This window comes from Urocampus carinirostris, chromosome 4 (genome assembly GCF_059441175.1).
Source record: "Urocampus carinirostris isolate Australia breed hairy pipefish chromosome 4, RoL_Ucar_1.0, whole genome shotgun sequence".
Classification (NCBI taxonomy): Eukaryota; Metazoa; Chordata; class Actinopteri; order Syngnathiformes; family Syngnathidae; genus Urocampus; species Urocampus carinirostris.
The window spans coordinates 50,585,350-50,598,607 of NC_142352.1; the positions used below are offsets into that span (position 1 = coordinate 50,585,350).

At 43.5% G+C, this 13,258-nt stretch overlaps 1 protein-coding gene across 2 annotated transcripts in view; it reads right to left on the bottom strand.

The window, feature by feature from the left end:
• cenpf (centromere protein F) overlaps positions 1 to 13,258 on the bottom strand; it is a 57,441-nt gene that overhangs the window by 32,186 nt on the left and 11,997 nt on the right. For both annotated transcript variants that reach the window (XM_088334826.1, XM_088334825.1), the window contains exons 2-16: positions 11,075 to 11,246; positions 10,837 to 10,962; positions 10,692 to 10,762; positions 10,464 to 10,588; positions 10,310 to 10,386; positions 9,969 to 10,227; positions 9,677 to 9,879; positions 9,426 to 9,551; positions 9,228 to 9,356; positions 9,030 to 9,152; positions 8,800 to 8,935; positions 8,468 to 8,597; positions 8,112 to 8,391; positions 2,146 to 2,364; positions 1,860 to 2,068 (exon numbers count right to left, since the gene is read on the bottom strand). In XM_088334826.1, the coding sequence (XP_088190952.1) occupies positions 1,860 to 2,068; positions 2,146 to 2,364; positions 8,112 to 8,391; positions 8,468 to 8,597; positions 8,800 to 8,935; positions 9,030 to 9,152; positions 9,228 to 9,356; positions 9,426 to 9,551; positions 9,677 to 9,879; positions 9,969 to 10,227; positions 10,310 to 10,386; positions 10,464 to 10,588; positions 10,692 to 10,762; positions 10,837 to 10,962; positions 11,075 to 11,236 (2,375 nt within the window). In that variant the 5' untranslated portion in view covers positions 11,237 to 11,246. The remainder of the gene's footprint in view (positions 1 to 1,859; positions 2,069 to 2,145; positions 2,365 to 8,111; positions 8,392 to 8,467; positions 8,598 to 8,799; positions 8,936 to 9,029; positions 9,153 to 9,227; positions 9,357 to 9,425; positions 9,552 to 9,676; positions 9,880 to 9,968; positions 10,228 to 10,309; positions 10,387 to 10,463; positions 10,589 to 10,691; positions 10,763 to 10,836; positions 10,963 to 11,074; positions 11,247 to 13,258) is intronic.

Consider the following 13,258-nt stretch of genomic DNA (forward strand, 5'->3'; position numbering starts at 1 on the left):
AAGAGCAGGCCGAGGAAATCATTACGCATTTGAGAGGAAAAGCTAAAGATGTAGTTAGGTTTGGCATTAGAAACAGTAATATAGACGTCTATACCCGCCCTGACATGATTTATAGTCTTCTCAGGAAACACTTCAGCTGGACCAAGTACTCTGATGTCCCTTTAGCAGACTTTTATTCAACCTTGCCCAAAGACCAGGAAGACCCCTATGACTACTGGCTTAGACTAAACAGAGCAGCTGACCTTGCCTCTGACTGCTTGAGTGAACAGGGCAAAACATTTGACAACCCTGAAATTGAGGTTACTCGCATGTTTATTAGGAACTGCCCTTGCAAAGAACTGGCACTCACTTACAGATCTAAAACCATCGATAAGTGGTCAGCAAGTGAAGTACTAGAGGTGCTGAATGAATACCACGCTGAGAAAAGCTACAAAGCAGCTTCCCTACAACAACCTGCGAATAGAGCGGAAATTGCCGTACACAAAGCTGAGGTGAACCATGGTCCAACCTATATATATACTGTATACAGACACTCCCCTACTTACGACCATTCGACTTACGTAAAACGTCACATACAAACTTTTTTTTTTCGGGAGTTCGAAAAATATCCGGACATTGCAGTTAGTTAAATTTTGTATTGTGTGCACAATTTTCAGAGTCCAGGGAAGTACTGTAGTGCTTCTTTCCGCCCCTACCGGCATGTGGCACTGTGAGAGGTCACCCGGCATCCACCCGGAAGTAAAAAAAAAATAAACCCTTGTTGGTGTGTAAAGATCTCTCCTTCTCATGCTCGTAATCCCAACGCTGCCACCAATGCTACGCGCACGCAAACACGCGCGTAAACTGGCGTACGCTCACACGCAATTATACGCACGATTACACAAACGTATACGTGCACGCATGCACACGTACACGTATCTATATGCGCGCATACATGCACGCTTACGCGCGTCTATACACTCGCGCATGCACGCTTAAACACACGCACATGTATACGAGCACGGACGCATGCTTACACACGCGTATACGTGTGTGCACGCACACACACACAAACGTATGCTCAACACGCATACACACACACACACGCGCACGCATACACACGCGTAAACTCACACGCAAGCATGCATGCATGCATACACACACTCATACACACAAGCATTCTTGTGGAGGTGTAAAATTGTGTCTCTTGTATGTTTGGACAGCTCTTTGGTCTTCGCCGTGTTACAAGCTAGTCTTACTGATTGTATGGTGTGGACATGTGTATGTGTTACTGCGAACGTCACACTGGATGCGACCAATGTAGCTAAACGCTATAATATTTCGGACCGCAACTAGTTGCGCACTAGTAGGCTTTATATAGCGTGCTGTACTTGCCTTATTGTAAAGCATCCTTATTCTTGAACGCAGTTTTTCACTGATCGCTGTAACCAGAGCAAAATTGTGATAGAGACCCTGGTTTTATTGGATTTGCCCGTGCAAACAAACGTTTGAATCGGATTTAAAATCAGACCATCTACTCTTAGCAAAGAAAGACACACTTCAAACACAATGTGTTGTGTGGCTATGTGAAACTACAGAGGAATACCAAACTTATTAGTTGAAACTATTTTATTTACTCCAAAAGGTTTTAGAGAGCTATTAACAAATATTGTTTGTGTAATTTTGTATTTAAAATTCCTTGCGCCACCTTTGTAACTTAACAGCAAATAAATATCAGCTCCAAATATCGGTTATCGGTCTCCTCTTTATACTAATAATCGTGCCGTGAAAAACCCATATAGGTCGATCCTTAATATATATATTTATATATATACACACACCCACACCTACGAAAACAGCCCAGCAAATAAACGCCTAACCGCAATTGTTGTTCTGTGTGCTGTCCAGTGGCCTGTTCAAGAGTCTCCCTCGGCTGGAGGATTTCATGTTGTGCGAGTTCAATCAGGTGCTCCTTGGAGCGCGCCAGGTCCAAAGCTTCTTGCTGCTCGTTCTGCAGCTGGGCAACGCTTTTCTCAGCATTTTCAGCGAGAAGCAATTCCTCCTGCAGCCGCGACTGCAGCTCTCCCACCTAAGTGGATTGAACAATTTGTGGCAAAGTGCTACAAGCTTGAAAACAAAACGAATGAAGTAACTCATCAAATTCACCTGTTTTTCAAGCTGGGTCACTTGTGCGCCAACATTTTCCAGATATTTAGTGTGTTTCTGTCCGGCCTCAGCGCATTTGGATTGGACCTTCTGGTGCTGATGTTCCCTCTCCTCAAGCTCTGTGCTCTTAATGAGTTCTCCCTTCAGGCTGTCAATGTTTGCTGACAGCTGAACCCGGTCCTGCTCGGAGTTGGAGAGTGGGCAGTTGTAGGAGCAACACTTGCCAGAGAGGAAAAGTTAAAGTTAAAACGTTAATATATACAAAATAACAAGAAACTAAAAGCAATGACTTTCACTAAGTGCTTGTGATTATCAAAGTGCCTTCACTGAATTTCCAAAACGTAATAATCAAACATTATTGATGCGCATTTCCCTACAGTCCTAAATGCACCATGTAGCTTGTAGCACACCCATACAGAAATATTCTGTCTAAATGTCCTCTATGCTTTTAAAGGGAGTGTGTAAATTATTATTCACCACCTAGCTGTAAAAAACAAAAAACAACCATCAATCATAAAAAAGGTGTTGTTGCTTATGCTTTTAGCACTCGGTTTAGCATGAAACAATAAAGCAATATATCTATCTATCTACCCTGGTCATATCCTTCGAGAGGGGTGACCGACAGCAAGACAAACACATACACAATAAAAGGAAAAAGTAGCAAAATACACAAAAAATGACCACGGGAAAAAAAAAAATTGTCGCAACACCCAAACAAGTTAAGCTCCTCGGAACCCGAGTTGGTCATTCTTTCGTCTCTCCAGATGAAACAGGACACAAGAAAGGGGCCATGTCAACCGGGTCAGGGTGACACTACACACTCTTCTGTTCAACAACAGGGCCCGACAGCTTTCATTGGTTAACCCCTGCCGCATCATACAGGTGCGCTGCCCATCCATTAGAACGCATCCAAACATTCCTATCACCAACAAGAGCTTTAGCTTTCACTATATTTATACCTCTTTTCTCCAGTGCACTCATAACACCATCCATCCACATCAATCGCAGCCTTCCTCTTGGTCTCCTTCCATTTACTTCTGCTCTTTAGATCCTCAACATTCGCTCCTCTTCCATCCTCTCCATGTGTCAAAACCAACCAAGTACTCTCTCATCCACATGCTTGCTCAGTTCCACTACTACTCCAGTCCTGTCTCTCAAAATTTCATTTCTAAATCTATCTGATCTTGTCACTCCTAACATACTCCTCAAACACTTCATCTCAAAAACATTTAATTTCCTTCTCAAATCTGCGCTCAGGCTCCAGGTCTCTGCACCATACAACAGTCGGCACAATCACACTCTCATAAGGTCCTCTCTTAACATCCATACTCGTACTCTTTTTACTAATCACTCTCCTCAGAGAATCCAACCCCTTGCTTCACTCTGTGCAATACCTTGCACTCCGGTCCATCAACTGCAGCCACATCACAGCCTAAGTACCTAAAGCTTTCAACTTCCTCCATCCCTTGAACACTTTTTCACCCTACTATTCCCAACATTCACACATATCTTACGCCTATCACACACTCTTCCAAATTCCTCAATTTCCCCTCAGAATCAGCCACAAGCGCTGTGTCATCTGCAAAGAACAACTGACTTACCTGCCACACTGTTATCCATCATCTCTAAACTTCTGCCAAATACAGTGGGACCTCGGTTATCGCGGTTAATGGGGACCAAAACCACCCGCGATAAGTGAAAATCCGCGAAGAAGCGGCGCACCTAAAAAAATTTTTAAAAAACTTTTTAAAATTATTTTTTAGACCCAGTTAATGGGGAACAAAACCACCCGCAAAAAGTGAAAATCTGCAAAGTAGAGACGACACTTCGAGAAAAAAAAAATATATATATATATATTTTTTAGACCCGGTTAATGGGGACCAAAACCACCCGCTAAAAGTGAAAATCTGTAAAAAAAAAAAAAAAAAATCTCATCTCATTATCTGCACCGCTTATCCTTATTAGGGTCGCAGGGGGGGGCTGGAGCCCATCCTAGCCATCTCTGGGCAGGGGACACCCTCGACTGTTTGCCAGCCAATCGCAGCTGCAAATCACATTAGTTCTCGCAGCTAGCTGTGTTCTTCATCGACGCACAAGCCGAGTGATCCACCGCTATGAGTTGTACAGCTGGGCGATTTTACGTCCGCCCGGGACGATCAAAGACAAATTCACGACAGGGTTTATACTTGCGCCGCATCGCGGGTGCCATTCGGTCGCTCCCGCGAAGCAAGCCCCTAACCCGCGGCTCGGGTACTTTCGGGCGCGATACGCACGACACCGACACAATTATGGGGGTCCCGCGCACGTCCGCCGCCTTTCGCCCGCGGACGGCCGCCTATCATCGCGCCGCGCTACTGGGGTCGTCGAACGAGCGGGCTCCCCCCAGGTACGGGGGTAGGCCGATCACGCCCGCCGCCTTTTCTCGCGTCGCGCCGTGTGACGCCGCGTCCGCCGAACTTGCTCCGTCGCGCGGCCCGGGACAACTTTTCACCCACTCCCATACATTACCGTTACATGCCACAATGCCTCTCTATCAACTCTGTCTTACGTCTTTTCCAAGTCCATGAAGGCTAAACATCCTTAACTTTTGCAAAATATTTCTCACACACCTGTCTTACTGAAAACACCTGATCCACCATATCCTCTTCCTTTCCTGAAGCCAATCTGCTCCTCCATCACCACCTCACCTGATCTTCCTCTCACTCTCGCAATCAAGACTCTTCCATACAGCTAACCCAGCACAGACAACAAACGGATACCTCTCGAATTGCTTCGTTTATACTTATTACCTTTCCCCTGTACAATGACACTACAAATGCACTACATTAATCAACAGGAACCACACACCCCAAAAAAGCAATCATTCAACAAGCGTACTAACCAGTCAATCATAGCTGTGCCACCTTTTTTCAAGCATTCAGCAGTACAAGCATCCAACCCAGGCGCCTTCCCCCCTTTCATTTCGTTCACTGACTCTTATGCACCTATGTTTCCACAGGCTTTACATTTAAATCACCCAACACGGGGATTCTAGCCATACCAGCGATCGCCTCGACTCTCACATCCTCCACATTCAGAAACTCCTCAAAATACTCTGCCCATCTCGTCCTGACTGCACTACCGCTAACCAGCAATCTATTGTCCCACTTTCAGTTTCTTTCCAGACTCGCTCTTTCTTAATCTTTTCACTTCTTTCCAGAACACTTTTCTCCTTTCCTCAAAGTTCACTCCTATTTTTCCACACCATTCATCATTTGCTTTCCTTTTCGCTGCTTCCACTACCGCTTTTACCAAACTTCTTTTCACTTTATACCTTTCATAAGCATCACCACTCTTATCTTGCAGCCACTCCTCAAAGGAGCATCTCTTCTCTGTAACAGCATCTGAGACCTCATAATTCCACCATTGACTTCCTATTTTCATTCCTCAACAAATTTTTCTCATTCAACACACTTCTTTTGCTCTCCTCAACACTGCTTCTTCAAAGCACTTCCATTCCATTTCCACACTCTCCACTTATCCTCTACTAATCCATTCATACTCTTCCCCTATCCTCTCTTTAAACTCTCCTTTTATGCCTTATTAAACTCTGACATTTTCTACTCTTTCTACAACTAGCCCTCCACGATCCATCTATTCTGAGTTTTCCTTCCACGTAAAAATGATCGGACATACCACTCATTTCACCTCTGTAAACATGCACATCCAACAATCTACTTAACATCCCTTTCCTAACCACCACATAATCCATCAGTGCTCTGAGCATAATCTCACCACCTTCCACTCTGACAAAAGTATCTTATCCACGTCCCTGTTTTTAAACAATGTATTGGTAAACACCAACTCATTTTCCACACATAATTCAATCAATTTCTTCCCACTCTAATTTCTTCCTGGTACTCTATATCTACCAACCACATTTTCAACCATTCTATCACCCACTTTCGCTTTCAGGTCACCTAATATTACAACTTTCCATCCCTCTTTCGCACTTGCCACACATTCGGACAAATCTTTCCAGAACTCCTCTCTCTCCTCAGCACTTCTTTCTGAACCAGGTCCATATGCACTTATAAACATTCATACTTCTACACCCCACTTTAACCTAACCCACATCAATCTGGAAGATATCTCTTTCCACTCCACCAGTTTTTCCATTACTTTCTACCATACATACCTCCAAGCTGTAATTCACCCTATCCTTTTATCTTTGTTTCACTCGAAGCTAACACATCAACCTTCCTTTTAGTCATCATCCTTCGAATCTACTCTTTCTTCCACTCAATCGCTTTACTTCCACATCCTCTCACATTTAGTGACTCTATAACTAAGGTTTGCGAGAAATTTCGGTCTCCCACCCCCTTTCTTTTCCTTGGTGTCTCTTGGAGAGTAGAGCAATATATTGGTCAAATAATACACAATGTTCACTAAATGACACCTTAGATTGTTTGAAACGTAAAACAAACTATAAAAAAGATTTAAAAAAATATCCATCCATCCATCCTCTTCATCGCTTATCCTCAGTAGGGTCGCGAGGGTGCTGGAGCCCATCCCAGCTATCTTCGGGCAGTGGGCAGGGGACACCCTTAACTGGTTGCCAGCCAACCGCAGGGAGATAAAAAACATTTTATATTTGATTTTAAAAAATCACTTGGAAGGCTGCTTTTTCTAAATGTAATGGGGGAGCCTACACAAATACTAACAAGAAACTAGCATCTACTTCAGCGATCTTATTGCCTCAAGTATCTAATATTCCTACAAAGATACTATTAAAAGCCCTAACGTCCGGGAAAGTCACAATAAACCAAGGAACTAAATATTATGGAACTGTGAAAAGGATATACCGAACTGTATTATAATATCACAGAATTCAATCACCTCATCTCATCAACCGTACCGCTTATCCTCATTAGGGTCGCGGGGGGGCTGGAGCCCATCCCAGCCATCTCCGGGCAGTGGGCAGGGGACACCCTGAACTGGTTGCCAGCCAATCGCAGGGCACACAGGGACAGACAACTCATTCGCTCATTCACACCTAGGGACAATTTGGACCGGCCAATTCACCTGAAATGCATGTTTTTGGAATGTGGGAGGAAACCGGAGTGCCCGGAGGAAACCCACGCAAGCACGGGGAGAACATACAAACTCCGCACAGCAAGTCTGGAGCTGGATTTGAACCCACGACAGGTTCCCATGACATGAACTGTGCCGCACAAGCGCTAACCACTGCGCCGCCGTGCTGTCCAAAAACATGCATTTCAGGTGAATTGGCCGGTCCAAATTGTCCCTGGGTGTGAATGAGCGAATGAGTTGTCTGTCCCTGTGTGCCCTGCGATTGGCTGGCAACCAGTTCAGGGTGTCCCCTGCCCACTGCCCGGAGATGGCTGGGATGGGCTCCAGCCCCCCCCGCGACCCTAATGAGGATAAGCGGTACGGCTAATGAGATGAGATGAGAATTCAATCACAGCTCTCTTCTGTTGTTATTTGAAGTGTGTACCCAATGTATGCAAAGGACCCAACTGACCCCTATGGATGGGGCCAGCACTCGATTGAGTTTGAACTGCATTCCCCAGGGCCATCACCACCATTAACGAGCGCACAGAACTTATACATATCTTGCAACGTGAAATTATGTACTAAGTGACTCATTTTGAGGATTTTTGCTGCTGCTAAATAGTACTACACTTCTTATCATTACACTATTGTTAAAATGCACTAATCTTTAATTCACAAATATTGCATTGTTATCATAACTTAGGCCAGTCTCTAAGCACCAAGTTGTAAATATTGTTTTTTGTCTTTTATCCGTTTTGACGTTTAAAGGCTTTATTACACGTTTACCCTGGAGTGCCACATATAATGCAATGTTTAATACGTTGTTATCAATGACAACACAGACGATTCAATTCTGTTTTTTTTAAAGGGTTAAGTGGATCAAGTGTCCAAAATAAATACAAATACTTCACCTTCAATTCTCCGTTAGCCTCATTCTGTGAACCGAGACTTTGATCCAATGCGGCAATTTTGTCCATATATTTTTTCTGTGCGGCCTCTACATGGTTGATAAGGATTTCCTTCTCGCTCTTCCAATCCAGAAGAGCCTGGTGCTCTTGTGTCAACTGCTTGCATTCGTCGCGACACGCAGCAAGACTTTTCTTTAGCTCTTCACTCTCCTTTACAGTTTCAGACAACTTGTTGTTCAACTGTTCTGCTCCTTGCTTGTGTTTTTTAATTTCCTTCTGGGACCTGCAATGAGAATGGAACAAATGAAATTAAGACAGAATTATGCATGTTGTTTCTCACCCACCCCTCGAATTGGTACCATTCATTTTTGATATCTGCTTCAAAAAGTGTCTTCCTCGGGTTTCCTTTCTCCAACGTTAAAGCTTTGGACTGCTGCTCAAGTTTGCACTCAAGTCTCTTCAGCTCTTCTTTTTGACTTTCAGATTTGGCTGAAATATGAAAACAATGGTATAAAAACCATGATAGAATAGATTGCATTTCTAATCCAGATGTTAACAACCTTAAACTAAAAAGGGACAAAAGGAATGGGAAATCAACATTCATTTGTGGTTCTTTACTCTCTCTCTTTTGAAATAAAATAAAATGTATTTGTAAATATTTTTTGAGACTATTTTTTTAGCATTGAGTTACCTTTGAGATCATCCAAGAGGGTTTGGGTGTGTTTGAAAGCCTGCTCCAAGGTATTCTTCTCGTCCTCCAGTTGTGACAGACGTATTTGGCTCTGGTCCAACTGGACAGAAGAGCTGTTCTGATCTCTTTGATGCTCCTGCAGTCAGAAATAAACTAGTTAGACGCCATCCACGCCAGAATATTTCTCTTAGCAATCATCAATTTCAAGTTACGAAACCATTTCAAGTCACCTCAAAGTTCTTGCGAAGGTCCTCCTCGTTTGTCTGGTTGGCTTGGAGGCTCTGCTTTGAGTGCAGCAGCTTCTGCTTCTGCTCCTCCAACTCCCTTTCCAGCAGACTCTTCTGAGAGAACATCTAGAACGGGGCAAGAGGAGGATTTCAAGATCAACTTGGCAAACTATAGGGTTAACTAAATATAATCCAAGTTACTTTTTCCAAATCAGCCTGCAATATGTTGTTGTCATGTTTACACTTGTGGATCTCTTGTGTTAATTTTGTTCGGGTCTGCCCCATCTGTTCTTCCAAATTCTGATAAAACCTTGAAAGCTGGGCGAGTTCCTGCACAGAGGGAAGTTGACAGATGTTTTCTTTTTCATTTGCTGAGATGGCGACAGGATGTTATTTCACTTTCTGGCTGTCCCTCTCCTGGTCCTTGACTTTCTGCTCCAGGGCTCGTCTGCAGCTCTCAGCATTGTGTCTCTGGCAGCTCATCTCTTCGGTAATTTGCTTCAGCTTCTGCTCTACATAGGAGCACTAGGACAACAAAACAGCATGGTTTGAGTAAATTTACCAGGAGACACAAAATAGTTCTGACACAACGTCTTTACATAGATTGAATGAATGTATGGTTACACCCAAAATAGGAGTCTCAATCTGACCTTGACTTCAAGTTGCTGATATGTATCTGTAGTCTGACGCAGTTCCTGGCTCGTCTTGGCCAAGTCGCGGTCCCGCGCAGTCAGGTCTTTGTGGGCCTGGTTCAGTTGCACTTGCAGATCCTGCAGCTTGACGGCCTGGGTACTGATTTCTCTCTCGTGACTAGACATGGACCTCTCCAAGTCAGACACACGGCCACGAAGCTCTGAAATAAAAAGGAGGTTAACAAAGTTTTTCACAGAAAACAAGAATATAATACCTGACTACAATAGTTAAAACGTTAGCAAACAGCACCTTTGTTGAGGATTTTCAGTTGATCCATCTGTTGACTTGCCGCCAGACTCCCTGCTTTTCTGGTAGAGGTCGTTCTCTGGCCAACTTTGATGGGCGTCTCCTCGTGAGCCTCCCAGAGGGAGGTGGCCCGCCTCTTCAGAGGCGTTTCAGTTATTTCCTGACTCGTGTGGGCATCTTGCTGCCACAGGAAAATGGAGGATCCAGCTTGGCGAGCAGAAATTTCTTTGTGGCTAATGCTGGCCGACGATTGGTTCAACAGCTGCATGAGACGGATCATCAAAATATAAATTACATAGAAAATGCTCTGTGACATGTAAATAACTTATTTTTGCCTGCAGGACTTTCAATTCATTCTCCAGCATTTTTCTTTCCTCAACTTCCTGGTTATATTTTTCTTGAAGGTCTTCTAGCTTAATATCTGCGCCAAATAGATGTCCATTCAAGTATTGTACAACGTTTCCTATTTAAGGTTAAAAGGTTATCCAGATACAATACCTTGCTGTCTGTAAGGTGAAACTGTAGTGCAGAAACTCTTCTGTGGAGTGAGGAATTGTTGGAGCTCCGAAGATGAAAAGGAGGTACAGCCAGCAGCTTGAGAATGATCCAATTCATTTTTATATCTTAAAAATAATATTTTTGGGGGGTGTTGGCGTCAGTAACTGATAAGTTATGCACGCAATTTTACTTTTTCTTCCATTTAGTGTAAATTGGAAAAAAACATACTTCCCAAGCGCCTGCTCCAGTCGCTCTATTGACTTCTTGCAGGTGTTGAGCTGGCCCTCCAAATATCTCACCTGTGGACAATTCGGAATCCCATTTGAAATTTTAACAAGATGTGTTCTTGGAATATGATTAAAATTGAATTTACCTGCTGGTCTTTAACCCCCAGATCATGTAAAACCTTTTGACGAGCTTTCTCTACTGAATCACATGACTCTACCAAAGATTGGTTTTCTCTTTTCAAAGCAGATGCCTCATTTCGTTCACTCTCCACCTGAAAAAAAAATACTGTACAGTTCACCCCGTCTTGCAAATTCTCCTTTAATTTGGACTCCAACCATGTTGCATGGGTCACATATTACATATTTTTCCAGCTTTACACAGACCTTTTGTTTTTGTTTCTGCAGAGCTGCTTCCAGAGACTCAAGCTGGAACTGTTTTTGAGTTCTCTCTTTTTTCAATTTATCCAGCTGGTTTTCCAGCTCTTGGATCTTCAGCAGGGCTTTCCCTGGAAGTCCATCCTTCCACTCCTCCACTGCCCAGCTCATTATTCTTCACCTGATGAAACATTATGTAAGAATTACATTAGCGGAGGAATAGGCATCTTTTTTTTCTGGCCGACGGAGGAGGTTGTTCTATAGCAAGGATTTAAAACTCTGTTTGGCTCGGGGGCTGGCTCCAGACTTTCTGTAATGAGTCAGGCTGGATCAGTAAAAGAATGTCGACTCAAATTGTATTAATGAAATGAAATGATCTGCAGTTATATAGCACTTTTCAAGTCAATGACTTCTCAAAGCGCTTTACAATGTGATCCACATTTCCCAATAGCGGCCTTGCAGCCATGTAAGGCGCTAACCTGCTTATTGGGAGTACTAGGGGTTCAGTGTCTTACCCAAGGACACTACGACATGTAACACGGACGAGCCAGGATTCGAACTGGGATCCCTTGATCCCAAGACGAGCGCTCTACTTCCTGAGCTACTTACCGTAAATTCCGGACTATAAGCCGCTACTTTTTTCCCAAACTTTCAACCCTGCGGCTTATTCAGTGATGCGGCCAATTTATGTAATTTTTCTAACAGCCGCCAGCGGCGCTCAAGTATAACAGGTAAGATTTAGACCGGTGGACTATATGCGCCGAGGAAGACCGCAACTTCTTGGCTTGTGCATGAATTAAATTAGCATAAACATACCCTCATCATGCAAAACGCAAAAAGAAAGGCACATCAAAAAATCCACCATCACCAACGGGTTCCGAAAAGCCGGTCTGCTGCGTTACGTAGAGGAGGGCACAGATTCAGGAGTGGATGAGAGTTCAAGCGACAGTGACAGCGCGAGTGAGGCTGCGGGAGCGTGGGACAACGTCTATATGACAAAGTTTCTTTCCAACAGTGAGGAAGACGACTTTGATGGCTTCAGTTCTAAGGAGGAAGATGAGGAAGGTTTACCGTGATTTTTACAAGTTCGGTATGTTTTTTTAACAGAACCGTTTACTGTGTTGCGAGCGTGTTGCTACCATTAACTGCCCTGTCACAGGCACCGTTTGGGATGAAAGTTATATAATTATTATTAAAGCTTTGAAAACTCTCTCGGTGTACAGTCTTTCTTTGTAAATATGTGTAACCATGTATAATATGTATTTGCAACTGTATATTTTTGTAATGTATTTACAGTGCATCCGGAAAGTATTCACAGCGCTTCACTTTTTCCACATTTTGTTATGTTACAGCCTCATTCCAAATTGTATTAATTTAATCTCTTATCTTAAAATTCTACACAAAGTACTCCGTTATGACAATGTGAAAAAGGTTTTTTTTTACTTTTTTGAATTTATTAAAAATAGAAAATTAAGAAATCACATTTACATAAGTATTCACAGCCTTTGCCATGAAGCTCAAAATTGAGCTCAGGTGCATCTTTTTTCCACTGATCATCCTTGAGATCTTTCTACAGCTTAATTGGAGTCCACCTGCAGTAAATTCAGTTGATTGGACATGATTTGGAAAGGCACACACCTGTCTATATAAGGTCCCACAGTTGAGTGTGCATGTCAGAGCAAAAACACCAAGCATGAAGTCAAAAGAACTGTCTGTAGACCTGCGAGACAGGATTGTCTTGAGGCACAAATCTGGGGAAGGATACAGAAAAAAATCTGCTACTTCGAAGGTCCCAATGAGCACAGTGGCCTCCATTATTCGTAAATGGAAGACATTTGGAACCATCAGGACTCTTCCGAGAGCTGGCCGGCCTTCTAAACTGAGCGATCGGGGAAGAAGGGCCTTAGTCAGGGAGGTGACCAAGAACCCGATGGTCACTCTGTCAGAGCTCCAGCATTCCTCTGTGGAGAGAGGAGGGCCTTCCAGAAGGACAACCATCTCTGCAGCAATCCACCAATCAGGCCTATATGGTAGAGTGGCCAGACGAAAGCGACTCCTTAGTAAAAGGAACATGGAAGCCCGTCGGGAATTTGCCAAAAAGCACCTGAATGACTCTCAGACCATGAGAAACAAAATTCTCTGGTCTGATGAGACAAAGATTGAACTCTTTGGTGTGAATGCCAGGCGCCATGT